The sequence below is a fragment of the Nyctibius grandis genome (assembly GCF_013368605.1).
Source record: "Nyctibius grandis isolate bNycGra1 chromosome 34 unlocalized genomic scaffold, bNycGra1.pri SUPER_34_unloc_3, whole genome shotgun sequence".
In the NCBI taxonomy this organism is placed as follows: Eukaryota; Metazoa; Chordata; class Aves; order Nyctibiiformes; family Nyctibiidae; genus Nyctibius; species Nyctibius grandis.
This window is the reverse complement of record NW_027167470.1, coordinates 1-20,973: the sequence shown is the minus strand read 5'-3', so window position 1 is coordinate 20,973 and position 20,973 is coordinate 1. Positions and strand designations below refer to the sequence as shown.

The following is a 20,973-nucleotide window of genomic DNA, read 5'->3' as shown; positions in this document are numbered from 1 at the left end:
ACGGGGGCCAGTGGGGCAGTCCCAACTGGCTGTGCTGCCTTAAACCCCCACGGGCCCGCGGTGGGGGGCTCAGGGTGTGGCTCCCCCTGCCCCCTCATCCCCTCCCTGTCCCCCCAAGCCTGACCCCAGTGCACATGGCCGTGAGCTTGGTCGCCCGCGAGAGCGTCCTGCTGCTGCTGGAGCACGGGCCAGACATGGACGCAGTGGTGGGGCTGGGGGTCATGGGGGGCTGGGTAAAGCCAGGGGGCAGCTCTGTGAGGTGGAGGGCTCATGGGGTCCTGGGGGGCTTTTGGAGGGGCAGAGGAGGGGCGCTCAGGGGCTGAGGGGAGGGGGGGATCCGGGCTGAACTGATGTGGAGAGGTTGGAGGAGTCTGGGGGTTTTTGGGTAGGCGCCCTGGGGGAGGCAGGGCCTGTAGGGGGCAGGGAGCTGTCAGGGGGATTTTGGGGTCCTCTCACCCCCCCCGGGGTCCCCCAGGACATCAAGAGCAGCCGCTTGCCGCTGCTGCACGTGGTGGAGAGCAAGAGCCTGGAGATGGCCGAGCTGCTCATCCAGGTGAGGGGCTTAGGGGGTGGCGTTGGGGCATTTGGGGTGCCTGGGGGATGCGGGGCGGTGTGGGGGGGCTGCGGGGGGGCATTGGGGTTGTGGGGCGCTGTGGGAAATTGGGGGGGTCTGGGAGTGCTGCGGGGAGCTGTGGGAAATTGGGTGGGCTGCGGGGTCTGCGGGGTGTTGTGAGAAGTTGGGGGGGGGTCTGCGGGTGCTGCGGGGGGCTGTGAGAAATTGGGGGGGTCTGCGGGTGCTGCGGGGGGCTGTGAGAAATTGGGGGGGGTCTGCGGGTGCTGCCGGGGGCTGTGGGAATTTGGGGGGGTCCACGGGTGCTGCGGGGGGCTGTGAGATATTGGGGAGGTCTGGGGGGCTGCAGGGGGCTGTGGGAAGTTGGGGGGGTTCTGGTGGTGCAGTGGGGGGCTGTGGGAAGTTGGGAGGGGTCTGGTGGTGCAGTGGGGGGCTGTGGGAAGTTGGGGGGTCTGGTGGTGCTGCAGGGGGCTGTGGGAATCTGGGGGTCTGTGGGGGGGCTGCGGGGGACTCTGAGGACGGGGGTCCCAGCAGCGCAGCACCAGCGTGAACGCGCAGTCATATGTGGGGTGCACGGCGCTGCACGCGGCCGCGGGCCGGGGTCTCCTGGGGGGGGTCCTGCGGCTGCTCCTTCGCAGTGGCGCCAACTGCGCCCTCAAGAACTACCACAATGACACCCCCCTGGCCGTGGCCAGCAGCTGGCAGGTGGGGGGGGGGGGTCTGGGGTGTGATGGGGGGGCTGGGGTGCAGGGAGTGGGGTGCAATGGGGGGTTGGGGTGCAGCGGGGTGCAATGGGGGGTTTGGGGTGCAGGGAGTGGGGTGAGAGGGGGGTTTGGGGTGCAGGGGGGTTGCGATGGGGGTTTGGGGTGCAGGGAGTGGGGTGCGATGGGGGGGTTTGGGTTGCGGGGGGGTTGCGATGGGGGGGTGCAGTGGGGGGTTATGGTGCAGGGGGGTGCAATGGGGGGTTTGGGGTGCAGGGGGTGGGAGTGAGGTGCAAGCGTTTGGGGTGCAGTGGAGGGGTTTGCGGTACGGGGGATGTGGAGGACACTGGGGGGGTGGGGGGGGGCGGGGCGACACCGTGGGGAGAGAAGGGGAAGGACCTGGGGGTGCACTGGGGGGGGACTGGCGGGATGGCACTGGGGGGTTTTGGGGTGCATGAGGGGGATTTGGGGGCTGCCTCCCCTCGTGCTAACTCCTGCCTCCCCCCAGGTCATCGACATCCTCCGGGGAAAGGCTTCACAGCCCCCTCCGGCCCCCTCCCACCCCTGCGATGGGCCCCCCCCAGGCACCCAATGGTGAGGGGGGCTCTGCGAGGTGGGAGGTTCCAGGGCTTTGGTGGGGGGGGGGAGGGGGGTTTGGGGCGTTGTCTCTGGGGGGGGGGCGTGTGTGTTAAAGGGGGTCCCAAGAGAAGGGGAAGGTACCTGGGGGTCCTGAGTGGGAGGGGGGAGCTTTTGGGGAGGACTGGGGGGGACGTGGAGATTTTTGGGGGGGTATTGAGGGTGCCCAAGTGGGCCCTGAGGGTCCCATGGGGGGTCCCAGGGTTTGGGGGGTCCCTTGGAGGATCCGGGGGGGGGGGTTTGGGGGCCCCCCTGACTGCACTGTCGTCCCCCCCAGGACGGGCCTCCCTGCGTCCCCCCCAGCCTCCCTCAGCCCCCCCCAGACCCCCACCGCAGACAATCAGAGCGTGGACTCTGCTGACACGGCCAATGGGGTGCAAGGGCTGGGCCCCGCCTGGGGGTGAAGCGTGAAGGTGGCGCAGGGCAGCCAATGGGATGCGCCGGTGGCCCCGCCCTCATGCTGCCATTGGCCGACGCCCGCCTGGATCCCACCGGTCTCTACTGAATGGCACAACAAAGGTGCAGGCCTTAAAAGCGATTCCTGGCTGCAATCGTCCCATATCAGCCCTTTCACAGCCCCAACAACCATGGGGCTCCGGGCTTCTTTACCTACCCAGAAGTCCAAACGTTTCACACTATGTCCAAGAAAAAGCCGAGCCAAGAGCCAGGCTCCAAAATGTGAACGTCCGCAGATTGCTCCCACAATGAAGACGCAGGCCTTACAACTATTGCTGGCTGCAATCGTCCCATATCAGCCCTTTCACAGCCACAACAACCATGGGGCTCCGTCTTGTTTACCTTGTCTGGGGGAACTGCTGCTCTCCGGCCTCCGGGGGGTCATGACCTCCAGGCTCACAACTAGGAGGGTGAGACACCCGGCGGGGAGGGGGGGAAGTCCCCTGGCTGCCTCTCATGGCTGCTTCCCGAAATGGGGGCGGGGGGACACACCACACACCGCAGTGGGGCGCATGGGTTGGGGGGGCACAGAAAGGTTGGGCACCAAAAAGGGGGAGGGCAGAAAGATTAGGCACGAAAATGGGGGAGAATGGGGGAGCACAGAAAGGGGGGGCCAATTGGGAGCACTGAAATGGGTGGGGGAATGAGGGGAGGGCACCAAAATGGGGGAGGAATGGAGGGCACTGAAAGGGGGAGGGTAACGGAGGGGCACAGAAAGGGGAGCACCAAAATGGGGGGGGAATATGGGGAGGCCAGAATGGGGGTGCACCACAACGGGGGCCAGTGGGGCAGTCCCAACTGGCTGTGCTGCCTTAAACCCCCACGGGCCCGCGGTGGGGGGCTCAGGGGGCGGCCCCCCCCCAATCCCCTCCCTGTCCCCCCAGGCCTGACCCCCTCCGCACGTGGCCGTGAGCTCGGGCGCCCGCGAGAGCGTCCTGCTGCTGCTGGAGCATGGGGCCGACATGGACGCAGTGGTGGGGCTGGGGGGTCCTGGGGGGCTGGGTAAAGCCCGGGGGGGGAGCTCTGTGGGGTGGGGGGCTCATGGGGTCCTGGGGGGGCTTTTGGAGGGGCAGAGGAGTGGCGCTCAGGGGCTGAGGGTGGGGGGGTCTGGGCTGCACTGATGTGGGGAGGTTGGAGGAGTCTGGGGAGTTTTGGGGGGGGCGCCCTGGGGGAGGCAGGGCCTGTAGGGGGCAGGGGAGCTGTCAGGGGGATTTTGGGGTCCTCTCACCCCCCCCGGGGCTCCCCCAGGACATCAAGAGCAGCCGCTTGCCGCTGCTGCACGTGGTGGAGAGCAAGAGCCTGGAGATGGCCGAGCTGCTCATCCAGGTGAGGGGCTTAGGGGGGGGCGTTGGGGCATTTGGGGTGCCTGGGGGATGTGGGGCGGTGTGGGGGGCTGCGGGGGGCATTGGGGTTGTGGGGCGCTGTGGGAAATTGGGGGGTCTGGGAGTGCTGCGGGGAGCTGTGGGAAATTGGGTGGGCTGCGGGGTCTGCGGGGTGTTGTGAGAAGTTGGGGGGGGGTCTGGGGGTGCTGCGGGGGGCTGTGAGAAATTGGGGGGGTCTGCGGGTGCTGCGGGGGGCTGTGAGAAATTGGGGGGGTCTGCGGGTGCTGCCGGGGGCTGTGGGAAGTTGGGGGGGTTCTGGTGGTGCAGTGGGGGTCTGTGGGAAGTTGGGAGGGGTCTGGTGGTGCAGTGGGGGGCTGTGGGAAGTTGGGAGGGGTCTGGTGGTGCAGTGGGGGGCTGTGGGAAGTTGGAAAGTTGGGAGGGGTCTGGTGGTGCAGTGGGGGGCTGTGGGAAGTTGGGAGGGGTCTGGTGGTGCAGTGGGGGGCTGTGGGAAGTTGGGGGGTCTGGTGGTGCTGCGGGGGGCTGTGGGAAGTTGGGGGTCTGTGGGGGGGCTGCGGGGGCTCTGAGGACGGGGGTCCCAGCAGCGCAGCACCAGCGTGAACGTGCAGTCATATGTGGGGTGCACGGCGCTGCACGCGGCCGCGGGCCGGGGTCTCCTGGGGGGGTCCTGCGGCTGCTCCTTCGCAGTGGCGCCAACTGCGCCCTCAAGAACTACCACAATGACACCCCCCTGGCCATGGCCAGCAGCTGGCAGGTGGGGGGGGGGGGTTCTGGGGTGTGATGGGGGGGCTGGGGTGCAGGGAGTGGGGTGCAAAGGGGGTTTGGGGTGCAGTGGGGTGCAATGGGGGGTTTGAGCTGCAGGGGGGGGTGCAATTGGGGTTAGGGGTGCAGGGGGGTTGCGATGGGGGGTTTGGGGTGCAGGGAGTGGGGTGCGATGGGGGGGTTTGGGGTGCAGGGGGGTTGCGATGGGGGGGTGCAGTGGGGGGTTATGGTGCAGGGGGGTGCAATGGGGTTTTGGGGTGCAGGGGGTGGGAGTGGGGTGCCAGGGTTTGGGGTGCAGTGGAGGGGTTTGGGGTACAAGGGGATGTGGAGGACACTGGGGGGGGGGGACACACTGTGGGGAGAGAAGGGGAAGGACCTGGGGGTGCACTGGGGGGGCTGACGGGATGGCACTGGGGGGTTTTGGGGTGCATGAGGGGGATTTGGGGGCTGCCTCCCCTCGTGCTAACTCCTGCCTCCCCCCAGGTCATCGACATCCTCCGGGGAAAGGCTTCACAGGCCCCTCCGGCCCCCTCGCACCCCCGCGATGGGCCCCCCCCAGGCACCCAATGGTGAGGGGGGGCTCTGCGAGGTGGGAGGTTCCAGGGCTTTGGTGGGGGAGGGGAGGGGGGTTTGGGGCGTTGTCTCTGGGGGGGGGGGCGGGTGTGTTAAAGGGGGTCCCAAGAGAAGGGGAAGGTACCTGGGGGTCCTGAGTGGGAGGGGGGAGCTTTTGGGGGAGCCTGGGGGGGACGTGGGGATTTTGGGGGGTTATTGAGGGGGCCCAAGTGGGCCCTGAGGGTGCCATGGGGGGTCCCAGGGTTTGGGCCGTCCCTTGGAGGATCTGGGAGGGGGGTTGTGGGCCCCCCTGACTGCACTGTCGTCCCCCCCAGGACGGGCCTCCCTGCGTCCCCCCCAGCCTCCCTCAGCCCCCCCCGGACCCCCACCGCAGAGAATCAGAGCGTGGACTCTGCTGACGCGGCCAATGGGGTGCAAGGGCTGGGCCCTGCCTGGGGGTGAAGCGTGAAGGTGGAGCAGGGCAGCCAATGGGATGCGCCGGTGGCCCCGCCCTCATGCTGCCATTGGCCGATGCCCGCCTGGATCCCACCGGCCTCTACCGAATGGCACAACAAAGGTGCAGGCCTTAAAAGCGATTCCTGGCTGCAATCGTCCCATATCAGCCCTTTCACAGCCCCAACAACCATGGGGCTCCATGTTTGTTTACCTACCCAAAAGTCCAAACGTTTCACACTATGTCCATGACAAAGCCGAGCCAAGAGCCAGGCTCCAAAATGTGAACGTCCGCAGATTGCTTCCACAACGAAGACGCAGGCCTTAAAAGCTATTGCTCGCTGCAATGGTCCCATGTCAGCCCTTTCACAGACCCAACAACCATGGGGCTTTGGGCTCTTTTACCAAGCCAAAAGTCCAAACGTTTCACACTACGTCCGAGAAAAAGCCGAGGCGAGAGCCAGGCTCCAAAATGCGAAGGTCCGCAGATTGCTCCCACAACAAAGGTGCAGGCCTTAAAAGCTATTGCTGGCTGCAATGGTCCCATGTCAGCCCTTTCACAGCCCCAACAACCATGGGGCTCCGGGCTTGGTTACCTACCCAAAAGTCCAAATGTTTCACATTACATCCGAGAAAAGCCGAAGCGAGAGCCAGACTCCAAAATGCGAACGTCCGCAGATTGCTCCCACAACAAAGGTGCAGGCCTTAAAAGCTATTCCTGGCTGCAATGGTCCCATGTCAGCCCTTTCACAGCCCCAACAACCATGGGGCTTTGGGCTCGTTTACCAAGCCCAAAGTCCAAACGTTTGACAGTATGTCCGAGAAAAAAAACGAGGCGATATGCAGGCTCCAAAATGCGAACATCCGCAGATTGCTCCCACAACAAAGGTGCGGGCCTTAAAAGCTATTGCTGGCTGCAATCCTCCCATATCAGCCCTTTCACAGCCCCAACAACCATGGGGCTCCGGGCTTGTTTACGTACTAAAAAGTCCAAACGTTTGACAGTACCTCCGAGAAAAATCCGAGGCGAGGGCCAGGCTCCAAAATGCGAATGTCCGTAGATTGCTCCCACAACAAAGGTGCAGGCCTTAAAAGCTATTGCTGGCTGCAATGCTGTCATGTCAGGCTTTTCACAGCCACAAGAACTATGGGGCTTTGGGCTTGTTTACGTACCACAAAGTCCAAACGTTTGACACTATGTCCGAGAAAAAAACGAGGCGAGAGCCAGGCTCCAAAACGCCAAGGTCCGCACATTGTTCCCACAACAAAGGTACAGGCCTGAAAAGCTATTCCTGGCTGCAAATCATCCCATGTCAACCCTTTCACAGCCCCAACAACCATGGAGCTCCGGCCTTCTTTACCTAAACAAATGTCCAAACGTTTCACACGATGTCCATTTAAAAGCCGAGCCGAGAGCCAGGCTCCAAAATGCGAACGTCTGCAGATTGCTTCCACAACAAAGGTGCAGGCCTTAAAAGCTATTGCTGGCTGCAATCGTCCCATATCAGCCCTTTCACAGCCCCAACAACCATGGGGCTCCGGCCTTGTTTACCTACCCAAAAGTCCAAACGTTTCACACTATGTCCGAGAAAAAGCCGAGGCGAGAGCCAGGCTCCAAAATGCGAACGTCCGCAGATTGCTCCCAAAAGAAAGGTGCATGCTTTAAAAGCCATGCCTGGCTGCAATCGTCCCATGTCGGCCTTTTCACATCAAGGAAACGATGGGGCTCCGGGCTTTGTTACCTACCCAAAAGTCCAAACGTTTCACACTATTTCCGAGAAAAAGCCGAGCCGAGCTGTGAGTCAGGCTCCAAAATGCAAACATCCCGAGATAGCTCCAACAAGCCGCAGGCCTTAAAAGCTATTGCTGGCTGCAATCGTCCGGTATCAGCCCTTTCACAGCCACAACAACCATGGGGCTCCGTCTTGTTTACCTTGTCTGCGGGAACTGCTGCTCTCCGGCCTCCGGGGGGTCATGACCTCCAGGCTCACAACTAGGAGGGTGAGACACCCGGCGGGGAGGGGGGGAAGTCCCCTGGCTGCCTCTCATGGCTGCTTCCCGAAATGGGGGCGGGGGTGGGGGGGACACACCGCAGTGGGGCGCATGGGTTGGGGGGGCACAGAAAGGTTGGGCACCAAAAAGGGGGAGGGCAGAAAGATTAGGCACGAAAATGGGGGAGAATGGGGGAGCATAGAAAAGGGGGGCCAATTGGGAGCACTGAAATGGGTGGGGGAATGAGGGGAGGGCACCAAAATGGGGGAGGAATGGAGGGCACTGAAAGGGGGAGGGTAACGGGGGGGCACAGAAAGGGGAGCACCAAAATGGGGGAGGCATGGGGGGGCCAGAATGGGGGTGCACCACAACGGGGGCCAGTGGGGCAGTCCCAACTGGCTGTGCTGCCTTAAACCCCCACGGGCCCGCGGTGGGGGGCTCAGGGTGTGGCTCCCCCTGCCCCCTCATCCCCTCCCTGTCCCCCCAAGCCTGACCCCAGTGCACATGGCCGTGAGCTTGGTCGCCCGCGAGAGCGTCCTGCTGCTGCTGGAGCACGGGCCAGACATGGACGCAGTGGTGGGGCTGGGGGGTCATGGGGGGCTGGGTAAAGCCAGGGGGCAGCTCTGTGAGGTGGAGGGCTCATGGGGTCCTGGGGGGGCTTTTGGAGGGGCAGAGGAGGGGCGCTCAGGGGCTGAGGGGAGGGGAGGATCCGGGCTGAACTGATGTGGAGAGGTTGGAGGAGTCTGGGGGTTTTTGGGTAGGCGCCCTGGGGGAGGCAGGGCCTGTAGGGGGCAGGGGAGCTGTCAGGGGGATTTTGGGGTCCTCTCACCCCCCCCGGGGTCCCCCAGGACATCAAGAGCAGCCGCTTGCCGCTGCTGCACGTGGTGGAGAGCAAGAGCCTGGAGATGGCCGAGCTGCTCATCCAGGTGAGGGGCTTAGGGGGTGGCGTTGGGGCATTTGGGGTGCCTGGGGGATGCGGGGCGGTGTGGGGGGGCTGCGGGGGGCATTGGGGTTGTGGGGCGCTGTGGGAAATTGGGGGGGTCTGGGAGTGCTGCGGGGAGCTGTGGGAAATTGGGTGGGCTGCGGGGTCTGCGGGGTGTTGTGAGAAGTTGGGGGGGGGTCTGCGGGTGCTGCGGGGGGCTGTGAGAAATTGGGGGGGTCTGCGGGTGCTGCGGGGGGCTGTGAGAAATTGGGGGGGTCTGCGGGTGCTGCCGGGGGCTGTGGGAATTTGGGGGGGTCCACGGGTGCTGCGGGGGGCTGTGGGAAATTGGGGAGTCTGGGGGGGCTACAGGGGGCTGTGGGAAGTTGGGGGGGGGGTCTGGTGGTGCAGTGGGGGGCTGTGGGAAGTTGGGGGGTCTGGGGGTGCTGCGGGGGGCTGTGGGAAGTTGGGGGGTCTGGTGGTGCTGCAGGGGGCTGTGGGAATCTGGGGGTCTGTGGGGGGGCTGCGGGGGGCTCTGAGGACGGGGGTCCCAGCAGCGCAGCACCAGCGTGAACGTGCAGTCATATGTGGGGTGCACGGCGCTGCACGCGGCCGCGGGCCGGGGTCTCCTGGGGGGGGTCCTGCGGCTGCTCCTTCGCAGTGGCGCCAACTGCGCCCTCAAGAACTACCACAATGACACCCCCCTGGCCGTGGCCAGCAGCTGGCAGGTGGGGGGGGGGGTTCTGGGGTGTGATGGGGGGGCTGGGGTGCAGGGAGTGGGGTGCAATGGGGGTTTGGGGTGCAGCGGGGTGCAATGGGGGGTTTGGGGTGCAGGGAGTGGGGTGAGAGGGGGGGTTTGGGGTGCAGGGGGGTTGCGATGGGGGGTTTGGGGTGCAGGGAGTGGGGTGCGATGGGGGGGTTTGGGTTGCGGGGGGGTTGCGATGGGGGGGTGCAGTGGGGGGTTATGGTGCAGGGGGGTGCAATGGGGGGTTTGGGGTGCAGGGGGTGGGAGTGAGGTGCAAGCGTTTGGGGTGCAGTGGAGGGGTTTGCGGTACGGGGGATGTGGAGGACACTGGGGGGGTGGGGGAGGGCGGGGCGACACCGTGGGGAGAGAAGGGGAAGGACCTGGGGGCGCACTGTGGGGGTTGGCGGGATGGCACTGGGGGGGTTTTGGGGTGTGTGAGGGGGATTTGGGGGCTGCCTCCCCTCGTGCTAACTCCTGCCTCCCCCCAGGTCATCGACATCCTCCGGGGAAAGGCTTCACAGCCCCCTCCGGCCCCCTCCCACCCTCCAGTGGGCCTCCCCCCAGGCACCCAATGGTGAGGGGGGCTCTGCGAGGTGGGAGGTTCCAGGGCTTTGGTGGGGGGGGGGGAGGGGGGTTTGGGGCGTTGTCTCTGGGGGGGGGGCGTGTGTGTTAAAGGGGGTCCCAAGAGAAGGGGAAGGTACCTGGGGGTCCTGAGTGGGAGGGGGGAGCTTTTGGGGGAGACTGGGGGGGACGTGGAGATTTTTGGGGGGGTATTGAGGGTGCCCAAGTGGGCCCTGAGGGTCCCATGGGGGGTCCCAGGGTTTGGGGGGTCCCTTGGAGGATCCGGGGGGGGGGGTTGGGGGCCCCCCTGACTGCACTGTCGTCCCCCCCAGGACGGGCCTCCCTGCGTCCCCCCCAGCCTCCCTCAGCCCCCCCCAGACCCCCACCGCAGACAATCAGAGCGTGGACTCTGCTGACGCGGCCAATGGGGTGCAAGGGCTGGGCCCCGCCTGGGGGTGAAGCGTGAAGGTGGCGCAGGGCAGCCAATGGGATGCGCCGGTGGCCCCGCCCTCATGCTGCCATTGGCCGACGCCCGCCTGGATCCCACCGGTCTCTACTGAATGGCACAACAAAGGTGCAGGCCTTAAAAGCGATTCCTGGCTGCAATCGTCCCATATCAGCCCTTTCACAGCCCCAACAACCATGGGGCTCCGGGCTTCTTTACCTACCCAGAAGTCCAAACGTTTCACACTATGTCCATGACAAAGCCGAGCCAAGAGCCAGGCTCCAAAATGTGAACGTCCGCAGATTGCTTCCACAATGAAGACGCAGGCCTTAAAAGCTATTGCTGGCTGCAATCGTCCCATATCAGCCCTTTCACAGCCACAACAACCATGGGGCTCCGTCTTGTTTACCTTGTCTGGGGGAACTGCTGCTCTCCGGCCTCCGGGGGGTCATGACCTCCAGGCTCACAACTAGGAGGGTGAGACACCCGGCGGGGAGGGGGGGAAGTCCCCTGGCTGCCTCTCATGGCTGCTTCCCGAAATGGGGGCGGGGGGGGACACACCACACACCGCAGTGGGGCGCATGGGTTGGGGGGGCACAGAAAGGTTGGGCACCAAAAAGGGGGAGGGCAGAAAGATTAGGCACGAAAATGGGGGAGAATGGGGGAGCACAGAAAAGGGGGGCCAATTGGGAGCACTGAAATGGGTGGGGGAATGAGGGGAGGGCACCAAAATGGGGGAGGAATGGAGGGCACTGAAAGGGGGAGGGTAACGGGGGGGCACAGAAAGGGGAGCACCAAAATGGGGGAGGCATGGGGGGGCCAGAATGGGGGTGCACCACAACGGGGGCCAGTGGGGCAGTCCCAACTGGCTGTGCTGCCTTAAACCCCCACGGGCCCGCAGTGGGGGGCTCAGGGCGTGGTCCCCCCTCCCCTCATCCCCTCCCTGTCCCCCCAAGCCTGACCCCAGTGCACATGGCCGTGAGCTTGGTCGCCCGCGAGAGCGTCCTGCTGCTGCTGGAGCACGGGCCTGACGTGGACGCAGTGGTGGGGCTGGGGGGTCATGGGGGGCTGGGTAAAGCCGGGGGGGAAGCTCTGTGGGGTGGAGGGCTCATGGGGTCCTGGGGGGGCTTTTGGAGGGGCAGAGGAGGTGCGCTCAGGGGCTGAGGGTGGGGGGTCTGGGCTGCACTGATGTGGGGAGGTTGGAGGAGTCTGGGGAGTTTTGGGGGGGGCGCCCTGGGGGAGGCAGGGCCTGTAGGGGGCAGGGGAGCTGTCAGGGGGATTTTGGGGTCCTCTCACCCCCCCCGGGGCTCCCCCAGGACATCAAGAGCAGCCGCTTGCCGCTGCTGCACGTGGTGGAGAGCAAGAGCCTGGAGATGGCCGAGCTGCTCATCCAGGTGAGGGGCTTAGGGGGTGGCGTTGGGGCATTTGGGGTGCCTGGGGGATGCGGGGCGGTGTGGGGGGGCTGCGGGGGGCATTGGGGTTGTGGGGCGCTGTGGGAAATTGGGGGGTCTGGGAGTGCTGCGGGGAGCTGTGGGAAATTGGGTGGGCTGCGGGGTCTGCGGGGGGTTGTGAGAAGTTGGGGGGGTGCTGCGGGGGGCTGTGGGAAGTTGGGGGGGTCTGGGGGTGCTGCGGGGGGCTGTGAGAAATTGGGGGGGTCTGGGTGGTCTGCAGGGGGCTGTGGGAAGTTGGGGGGGGTCTGGTGGTGCAGTGGGGGTCTGTGGGAAGTTGGGAGGGGTCTGGTGGTGCAGTGGGGGGCTGTGGGAAGTTGGGAGGGGTCTGGTGGTGCAGTGGGGGGCTGTGGGAAGTTGGAAAGTTGGGAGGGGTCTGGTGGTGCAGTGGGGGGCTGTGGGAAGTTGGGAGGGGTCTGGTGGTGCAGTGGGGGGCTGTGGGAAGTTGGGGGGTCTGGTGGTGCTGCGGGGGGCTGTGGGAAGTTGGGGGTCTCTGGGGGGGCTGCGGGGGGGCTCTGAGGACGGGGGTCCCAGCAGCGCAGCACCAGCGTGAACGTGCAGTCATATGTGGGGTGCACGGCGCTGCACGCGGCCGCGGGCCGGGGTCTCCTGGGGGGGTCCTGCGGCTGCTCCTTCGCAGTGGCGCCAACTGCGCCCTCAAGAACTACCACAATGACACCCCCCTGGCCATGGCCAGCAGCTGGCAGGTGGGGGGGGGGGGGTCTGGGGTGTGATGGGGGGGCTGGGGTGCAGGGAGTGGGGTGCAAAGGGGGTTTGGGGTGCAGTGGGGTGCAATGGGGGGTTTGAGCTGCAGGGGGGGGTGCAATTGGGGGTTAGGGGTGCAGGGGGGTTGCGATGGGGGGTTTGGGGTGCAGGGAGTGGGGTGCGATGGGGGGGTTTGGGGTGCAGGGGGGTTGCGATGGGGGGGTGCAGTGGGGGGTTATGGTGCAGGGGGGTGCAATGGGGTTTTGGGGTGCAGGGGGTGGGAGTGAGGTGCAAGCGTTTGGGGTGCAGTGGAGGGGTTTGGGGTACAGGGGATGTGGAGGACACTGGGGGGGTGGGGGGGGGCGGGGCGACACCGTGGGGAGAGAAGGGGAAGGACCTGGGGGTGCACTGGGGGGGGACTGGCGGGATGGCACTGGGGGGTTTTGGGGTGCATGAGGGGGATTTGGGGGCTGCCTCCCCTCGTGCTAACTCCTGCCTCCCCCCAGGTCATCGACATCCTCCGGGGAAAGGCTTCACAGGCCCCTCCGGCCCCCTCGCACCCCCGCGATGGGCCCCCCCCAGGCACCCAATGGTGAGGGGGGGCTCTGCGAGGTGGGAGGTTCCAGGGCTTTGGTGGGGGAGGGGAGGGGGGTTTGGGGCGTTGTCTCTGGGGGGGGGGCGTGTGTGTTAAAGGGGGTCCCAAGAGAAGGGGAAGGTACCTGGGGGTCCTGAGTGGGAGGGGGGGAGCTTTTGGGGGAGCCTGGGGGGGACGTGGGGATTTTGGGGGGTTATTGAGGGGGCCCAAGTGGGCCCTGAGGGTGCCATGGGGGGTCCCAGGGTTTGGGGGGGTCCCTTGGAGGATCTGGGAGGGGGGTTGTGGGCCCCCCTGACTGCACTGTCGTCCCCCCCAGGACGGGCCTCCCTGCGTCCCCCCCAGCCTCCCTCAGCCCCCCCCGGACCCCCACCGCAGAGAATCAGAGCGTGGACTCTGCTGACGCGGCCAATGGGGTGCAAGGGCTGGGCCCTGCCTGGGGGTGAAGCGTGAAGGTGGAGCAGGGCAGCCAATGGGATGCGCCGGTGGCCCCGCCCTCATGCTGCCATTGGCCGATGCCCGCCTGGATCCCACCGGCCTCTACCGAATGGCACAACAAAGGTGCAGGCCTTAAAAGCGATTCCTGGCTGCAATCGTCCCATATCAGCCCTTTCACAGCCCCAACAACCATGGGGCTCCATGTTTGTTTACCTACCCAAAAGTCCAAACGTTTCACACTATGTCCATGACAAAGCTGAGCCAAGAGCCAGGCTCCAAAATGTGAACGTCCGCAGATTGCTTCCACAACGAAGACGCAGGCCTTAAAAGCTATTGCTCGCTGCAATGGTCCCATGTCAGCCCTTTCACAGACCCAACAACCATGGGGCTTTGGGCTCTTTTACCAAGCCAAAAGTCCAAACGTTTCACACTACGTCCAAGTAAAAGCCGAAGCGAGAGCCAGACTCCAAAATGCGAACGTCCGCAGATTGCTCCCACAACAAAGGTGCAGGCCTTAAAAGCTATTCCTGGCTGCAATGGTCCCATGTCAGAACTTTCACCGCCCCAACAACCATGGGGCTTTGGGCTCGTTTACCAAGCCCAAAGTCCAAACGTTTGACAGTATGTCCGAGAAAAAAAACGAGGCGATATGCAGGCTCCAAAATGCGAACATCCGCAGATTGCTCCCACAACAAAGGTGCGGGCCTTAAAAGCTATTGCTGGCTGCAATCCTCCCATATCAGCCCTTTCACAGCCCCAACAACCATGGGGCTCCGGGCTTGTTTACTTACTAAAAAGTCCAAACGTTTGACAGTACCTCCGAGAAAATGCCGAGGTGAGAGCCAGGCAAACATCCGCAGATTGCTCCCAAAACAAAGGTGAAAGCCTTAAAAGCTATTGCTAGCTAAAATGGTCTCATGTCAGCCCTTTCACAGCCCCAACAACTTGGGGCTTTGGGGTCGTTTACTAAGCCAGAAGTCCAAACGTTTCACACTACGTCTGAGAAAAAGCCGAGGCGAGAGCCCGGCTCCAAAATGCGAAGGTCCGCAGATTGCTCCCACAACAAAGGTGCAGGCCTTAAAATCTATTGCTGGCTGCAATGGTCCCATGTCAGCCCTTTCACAGCCCCAACAACCATGGGGCTCTGGCCTTGTTTACCTACCGAAAAGTCCAAACGTTTCACACTACGTCTGAGAAAAAGCCGAGGCGAGGGCCAGGCTCCAAAATGCGAATGTCCGTAGATTGCTCCCACAACAAAGGTGCAGGCCTTAAAAGCTATTGCTGGCTGCAATAGTCCCATCTCAGGCTTTTCACAGCCACAAGAACTATGGGGCTTTGGGCTTGTTTACGTACCACAAAGTCCAAACGTTTGACACTATGTCCGAGAAAAAAACGAGGCGAGAGCCAGGCTCCAAAATGCGAACGTCCGCAGATTGCTCCCAAAAGAAAGGTGCATGCTTTAAAAGCCATGCCTGGCTGCAATCGTCCCATGTCGGCCTTTTCACATCAAGGAAACGATGGGGCTCCGGGCTTTGTTACCTACCCAAAAGTCCAAACGTTTCAAACTATGTCCGAGAAAAAGCCGAGCGGAGCTGTGAGTCAGGCTCCAAAATGCAAACATCCTGAGATAGCTCCAACAAGCCGCAGGCCTTAAAAGCTATTGCTGGCTGCAATCGTCCGGTATCAGCCCTTTCACAGCCACAACAACCATGGGGCTCCGTCTTGTTTACCTTGTCTGCGGGAACTGCTGCTCTCCGGCCTCCGGGGGGTCATGACCTCCAGGCTCACAACTAGGAGGGTGAGACACCCGGCGGGGGGGGGGGGAAGTCCCCTGGCTGCCTCTCATGGCTGCTTCCCGAAATGGGGGCAGGGGTGGGGGGGACACACCGCAGTGGGGCGCATGGGTTGGGGGGGCACAGAAAGGTTGGGCACCAAAAAGGGGGAGGGCAGAAAGATTAGGCACGAAAATGGGGGAGAATGGGGGAGCACAGAAAAGGGGGGCCAATTGGGAGCACTGAAATGGGTGGGGGAATGAGTGGAGGGCACCAAAATGGGGGAGGAATGGAGGGCACTGAAAGGGGGAGGGTAATGGGGGGGCACAGAAAGGGGAGCACCAAAATGGGGGAGACATGGGGGGGGCCAGAATGAGGGTGCACCACAACGGGGGCCAGTGGGGCCGTCCCAACTGGCTGTGCTGCCTTAAACCCCCACGGGCCCGCGGTGGGGGGCTCAGGGTGTGGCTCCCCCTCTCCCCTCATCCCCTCCCTGTCCCCCCAAGCCTGACCCCAGTGCACATGGCCGTGAGCTTGGTCGCCCGCGAGAGCGTCCTGCTGCTGCTGGAGCACGGGCCAGACATGGACGCAGTGGTGGGGCTGGGGGGTCATGGGGGGCTGGGTAAAGCCAGGGGGGCAGCTCTGTGAGGTGGAGGGCTCATGGGGTCCTGGGGGGGCTTTTGGAGGGGCAGAGGAGGGGCGCTCAGGGGCTGAGGGGAGGGGGGGATCCGGGCTGAACTGATGTGGAGAGGTTGGAGGAGTCTGGGGAGTTTTGGGTGGGCGCCCTGGGGGAGGCAGGGCCTGTAGGGGGCAGGGGAGCTGTCAGGGGGATTTTGGGGTCCTCTCACCCCCCCCGGGGTCCCCCAGGACATCAAGAGCAGCCGCTTGCCGCTGCTGCACGTGGTGGAGAGCAAGAGCCTGGAGATGGCCGAGCTGCTCATCCAGGTGAGGGGCTTAGGGGGTGGCGTTGGGGCATTTGGGGTGCCTGGGGGATGCGGGGCGGTGTGGGGGGGGCTGCGGGGGGCATTGGGGTTGTGGGGCGCTGTGGGAAATTGGGGGGTCTGGGAGTGCTGCGGGGAGCTGTGGGAAATTGGGTGGGCTGCGGGGTCTGCGGGGTGTTGTGAGAAGTTGGGGGGGGGGTCTGCGGGTGCTGCGGGGGGCTGTGAGAAATTGGGGGGGTCTGCGGGTGCTGCGGGGGGCTGTGAGAAATTGGGGGGGTCTGCGGGTGCTGCCGGGGGCTGTGGGAATTTGGGGGGGTCCACGGGTGCTGCGGGGGGCTGTGAGATATTGGGGAGGTCTGGGGGGCTGCAGGGGGCTGTGGGAAGTTGGGGGGGTTCTGGTGGTGCAGTGGGGGGCTGTGGGAAGTTGGGAGGGGTCTGGTGGTGCAGTGGGGGGCTGTGGGAAGTTGGGGGGTCTGGGGGTACTGCGGGGGGCTGTGAGAAGTTGGGGGTCTCTGGGGGGGCTGCGGGGGGCTCTGAGGACGGGGGTCCCAGCAGCGCAGCACCAGCGTGAACGCGCAGTCATATGCGGGTTGCACGGCGCTGCACGCGGCCGTGGGCCGGGGGCTCCTGGGGGGGGTCCTGCGGCTGCTCCTTCGCAGTGGCGCCAACTGCGCCCTCAAGAACTACCACAATGACACCCCCCTGGCCGTGGCCAGCAGCTGGCAGGTGGGGGGGGGGTTCTGGGGTGTGATGGGGGGGCTGGGGTGCAGGGAGTGGGGTGCAATGGGGGTTTGGGGTGCAGCGGGATGCAATGGGGGGTTTGGGGTGCAGGGAGTGGGGTGAGAGGGGGGGTTTGGGGTGCAGGGGGGGTTGCGATGGGGGGTTTGGGGTGCAGGGAGTGGGGTGTGATGGGGGGGTTTGGGGTGCAGGGGGGTTGCAATGGGGGGGTGCAGTGGGGGGTTATGGTGCAGGGGGGTGCAATGGGGGGTTTGGGGTGCAGGGGGTGGGAGTGAGGTGCCAGCGTTTGGGGTGCAGTGGAGGGGTTTGGGGTACGGGGGATGTGGAGGACACTGGGGGGAGGGGGGGTGACACCGTGGGGAGAGAAGGGGAAGGACCTGGGGGTGCACTGGGGGGGGACTGGCGGGATGGCACTGGGGGGTTTTGGGGTGCATGAGGGGGATTTGGGGGCTGCCTCCCCTCGTGCTAACTCCTGCCTCCCCCCAGGTCATCGACATCCTCCGGGGAAAGGCTTCACAGCCCCCTCCGGCCCCCTCCCACCCCCGCGATGGGCCCCCCCCAGGCACCCAATGGTGAGGGGGGGCTCTGCGAGGTGGGAGGTTCCAGGGCTTTGGTGGGGGGGGAGGGGGGTTTGGGGCGTTGTCTCTGGGGGGGGGGGCGTGTGTGTTAAAGGGGGTCCCAAGAGAAGGGGAAGGTACCTGGGGGTCCTGAGTGGGAGGGGGGAGCTTTTGGGGGAGCCTGGGGGGGACGTGGGGATTTTGGGGGGGTATTGAGGGTGCCCAAGTGGGCCCTGAGGGTCCCATGGGGGGTCCCAGGGTTTGGGGGGTCCCTTGGGGGATCCGGGGGGGGTTGGGGGCCCCCCTGACTGCACTGTCATTCCCCCCAGGACGGGCCTCCCCTGTGTCCCCCCCAGCCTCCCTCAGCCCCCCCCCGGACCCCCACCGCAGACAATCAGAGCGTGGACTCTGCTGACGCGGCCAATGGGGTGCAAGGGCTGGGCCCCGCCTGGGGGTGAAGCGTGAAGGTGGAGCAGGGCAGCCAATGGGATGCGCCGGTGGCCCCGCCCTCATGCTGCCATTGGCCGATGCCCGCCTGGATCCCACCGGCCTCTACCGAATGGCACAACAAAGGTGCAGGCCTTAAAAGCGATTCCTGGCTGCAATCGTCCCATATCAGCCCTTTCACAGCCCCAACAACCATGGGGCTCCGGGCTTCTTTACCTACCCAAAAGTCCAAACGTTTCACACTATGTCCATGACAAAGCCGAGCCAAGAGCCAGGCTCCAAAATGTGAACGTCCGCAGATTGCTTCCACAATGAAGACGCAGGCCTTAAAAGCTATTGCTGGCTGCAATCGTCCCATATCAGCCCTTTCACAGCCACAACAACCATGGGGCTCCGGGCTTGTTTACCTTGTCTGCGGGAACTGCTGCTCTCCGGCCTCCGGGGGGTCATGACCTCCAGGCTCACAACTAGGAGGGTGAGACACCGAGGCGGGGTGGGGGGGAAGTCCCCTGGCTGCCTCTCGTGGCTGCATTCCGAAATGGGGGCGGGGGGGGGGAACACACCACAGTGGGGCGCATGGGTTGGGTGGGGCACAGAAAGGTTGGGCACCAAAAAGGGGGAGGGCAGAAAGATTAGGCACGAAAATGGGGGAGAATGGGGGAGCACAGAAAAGGGGGGCCAATTGGGAGCACTGAAATGGGTGGGGGAATGAGTGGAGGGCACCAAAATGGGGGAGGAATGGAGGGCACTGAAAGGGGGAGGGTAACGGAGGGGCACAGAAAGGGGAGCACCAAAATGGGGGAGGCATGGGGGGGCCAGAATGGGGGTGCACCACAACGGGGGCCAGTGGGGCAGTCCCAACTGGCTGTGCTGCCTTAAACCCCCACGGGCCCGCAGTGGGGGGCTCAGGGCGTGGTCCCCCCTCCCCTCATCCCCTCCCTGTCCCCCCAAGCCTGACCCCAGTGCACATGGCCGTGAGCTTGGTCGCCCGCGAGAGCGTCCTGCTGCTGCTGGAGCACGGGCCAGACATGGACGCAGTGGTGGGGCTGGGGGGTCATGGGGGGCTGGGTAAAGCCCGGGGGGGGAGCTCTGTGGGGTGGAGGGCTCATGGGGTCCTGGGGGGGCTTTTGGAGGGGCAGAGGAGGGGCGCTCAGGGGCTGAGGGTGGGGGGTCTGGGCTGCACTGATGTGGGGAGGTTGGAGGAGTCTGGGGGGTTTTGGGGGGGGGGGCCCTGGGGGAGGCAGGGCCTGTAGGGGGCAGGGGAGCTGTCAGGGGGATTTTGGGGTCCTCTCACCCCCCGTCCGGGGCTCCCCCAGGACATCAAGAGCAGCCACTTGCCGCTGCTGCACGTGGTGGAGAGCAAGAGCCTGGAGATGGCCGAGCTGCTCATCCAGGTGGGGGGCTTAGGGGGGGGGCGTTGGGGCATTTGGGGTGCCTGGGGGATGTGGGGCGGTGTGGGGGGGCTGCGGGGGGCATTGGGGTTGCGGGGCGCTGTGGGAAATTGGGTGGGCTGTGGGGTCTGCTGGGGGTTGTGAGAAGTTGGGGGGGGTCTGGGCGGGCTGCGGGGGGCTGTGGGAAATTGGGTGGTCTGGGAGTGCTGCGGGGGGCCGTGGGAAATTGGGGGTTGCTGCGGGGTCTGCGGGGTGTTGTGAGAAATTGGGGGGGGTCTGGGGGGGCTGCCGGGGGCTGTGGGAAGTTGGGGGGGTCTGGGGTGCTGAGGGGGACTGTGAGCAATTGGGGGGGACTGTGAGCAATTGGGGGGGTCTGGGGGTGCTGCGGGGCGCTGTGGGAAATTGGGGGTCTGTGGCAGGGCTCTGAGGACGGGGGTCCCAGCAGCGCAGCACCAGCGTGAACGCGCAGTCATATGCGGGGTGCACAGCGCTGCACGCGGCCACGGGCCGGGGGCTCCTGGGGGTCCTGCGGCTGCTCCTGCGCAGTGGCGCCGACTGCGCCCTCAAGAACTACCACAACGACACCCCCCTGGCCGTGGCCAGCAGCTGGCAGGTGGGGGGCTCCGGGGGGCTCTGGGGGTGTGATGGGGGGCCAGAGTGCAGGGAGTGGGGTGCAATGGGGGGTTTGGGGTGCAGGGGAGTGCGATGGGGGGTTTGGGGTGCAGGGGGGTGCGATGGGGGGTTTGGGGTGCAGGAAGTGGGGGTGCAATTGGGGGGTTTGGGGTGCAGGGTGGTTGCGATGGGGGGGTGCAGTGGGGGGGTTAGGGTGCAGGGGTTGCAATGGGGGGTTTGGGTTGCGGGGGGTGGGAGTGGGGTGCCAGGGTTTGGGGTGCAGTGGAGGGGTTTGGGGTACAGGGGGATGTGGAGGACACTGGGGAGGGGGGTGACACTGTGGGGAGATAAGGGGAAGGACCTGGGGGCGCACTGTGGGGGGCTGGCGGGATGGCACTGGGGGGTTTTGGGGTGCATGAGGGGGATTTGGGGGCCGCCTCCCCTTGTGCTAACTCCTGCCTCCCCCCAGGTCATTGACATCCTCCGGGGAAAGGCCTCACAGCTCCCTCACGCCTCCTCCCACCCCCCCGCGATGGGCCCCCTCCCCCCCCCCCCCCGGCACCCAATGGTGAGAGGGGACTCTGTGAGGTTGGAGGTTCCAGGGCTTTGGGGGGGGGGGTTGGGGGTAGTCTCGGGGGGGAGGGGGGGTGTTAAAGGGGGTCCCAAGAGAAGGGGAAGGTACCTGGGGGGTCGTGAGTGGGAGGGGGGAGTTTTTGGGGGAGCCTGGCTGGGACGTGGGGATTTTGGGGGGTTATTGAGGGGGCCCAGGGGGGGCCCTGAGGGTCCCATGGGGGCTCCCAGGGTTTGGGGGGTCCCTTGGGGGATCCGGGTGGGGGTTGGGGGCCCCCCTGACTGCACTATCGTCCCCCCAGGACGGGCCTCCCTGCATCCCCCCCAGCCTCCCTCAGCCCCCCCCCGGACCCCCACCGCAGAGAATCAGAGCGTGGACTCTGCTGACGCGGCCAATGGGGTGCAAGGGCTGGGCCCCGCCTGGGGGTGAAGCGTGAAGGTGGCGCAGGGCAGCCAATGGGATGCGCCGGTGGCCCCGCCCTCACGCTGCCATTGGCCGACGCCCGCCTGGATCCCACCGGCCTCTACCGAATGGCCTCGCTGTGCCAGGAGGCTGCAGCTAATCCCCTCGCGCCACCGCCCTTCCACTGGCCAATTGCGCCACCGCCCTTCCACTGGCCAATTGCCTC

At 65.3% G+C, this 20,973-nt stretch overlaps 1 protein-coding gene across 1 annotated transcript in view; it reads left to right on the top strand.

Moving 5' to 3' along the window:
* The window catches only part of LOC137677071 (poly [ADP-ribose] polymerase tankyrase-1-like), a gene marked incomplete at its 3' end in the record, with an annotated part of 30,818 nt that extends 11,043 nt beyond the window's left edge, over positions 1 to 19,775 (top strand). The window contains exons 6-30 of the mRNA XM_068424254.1: positions 119 to 233; positions 476 to 553; positions 1,106 to 1,276; positions 1,781 to 1,866; positions 2,186 to 2,308; positions 3,278 to 3,338; positions 3,613 to 3,690; positions 4,950 to 5,035; positions 5,354 to 5,476; positions 7,952 to 8,039; positions 8,312 to 8,389; positions 8,940 to 9,110; positions 9,616 to 9,701; positions 10,021 to 10,143; positions 11,090 to 11,177; positions 11,450 to 11,527; positions 12,793 to 12,878; positions 13,198 to 13,320; positions 15,595 to 15,682; positions 15,956 to 16,033; positions 16,585 to 16,755; positions 17,254 to 17,339; positions 18,724 to 18,811; positions 19,088 to 19,165; positions 19,608 to 19,775. Of these exons, the coding sequence (XP_068280355.1) occupies positions 119 to 233; positions 476 to 553; positions 1,106 to 1,276; positions 1,781 to 1,866; positions 2,186 to 2,308; positions 3,278 to 3,338; positions 3,613 to 3,690; positions 4,950 to 5,035; positions 5,354 to 5,476; positions 7,952 to 8,039; positions 8,312 to 8,389; positions 8,940 to 9,110; positions 9,616 to 9,701; positions 10,021 to 10,143; positions 11,090 to 11,177; positions 11,450 to 11,527; positions 12,793 to 12,878; positions 13,198 to 13,320; positions 15,595 to 15,682; positions 15,956 to 16,033; positions 16,585 to 16,755; positions 17,254 to 17,339; positions 18,724 to 18,811; positions 19,088 to 19,165; positions 19,608 to 19,775 (2,599 nt within the window). The remainder of the gene's footprint in view (positions 1 to 118; positions 234 to 475; positions 554 to 1,105; positions 1,277 to 1,780; positions 1,867 to 2,185; positions 2,309 to 3,277; positions 3,339 to 3,612; positions 3,691 to 4,949; positions 5,036 to 5,353; positions 5,477 to 7,951; positions 8,040 to 8,311; positions 8,390 to 8,939; positions 9,111 to 9,615; positions 9,702 to 10,020; positions 10,144 to 11,089; positions 11,178 to 11,449; positions 11,528 to 12,792; positions 12,879 to 13,197; positions 13,321 to 15,594; positions 15,683 to 15,955; positions 16,034 to 16,584; positions 16,756 to 17,253; positions 17,340 to 18,723; positions 18,812 to 19,087; positions 19,166 to 19,607) is intronic.
* Positions 19,776 to 20,973: the final 1,198 nt, after the last annotated feature.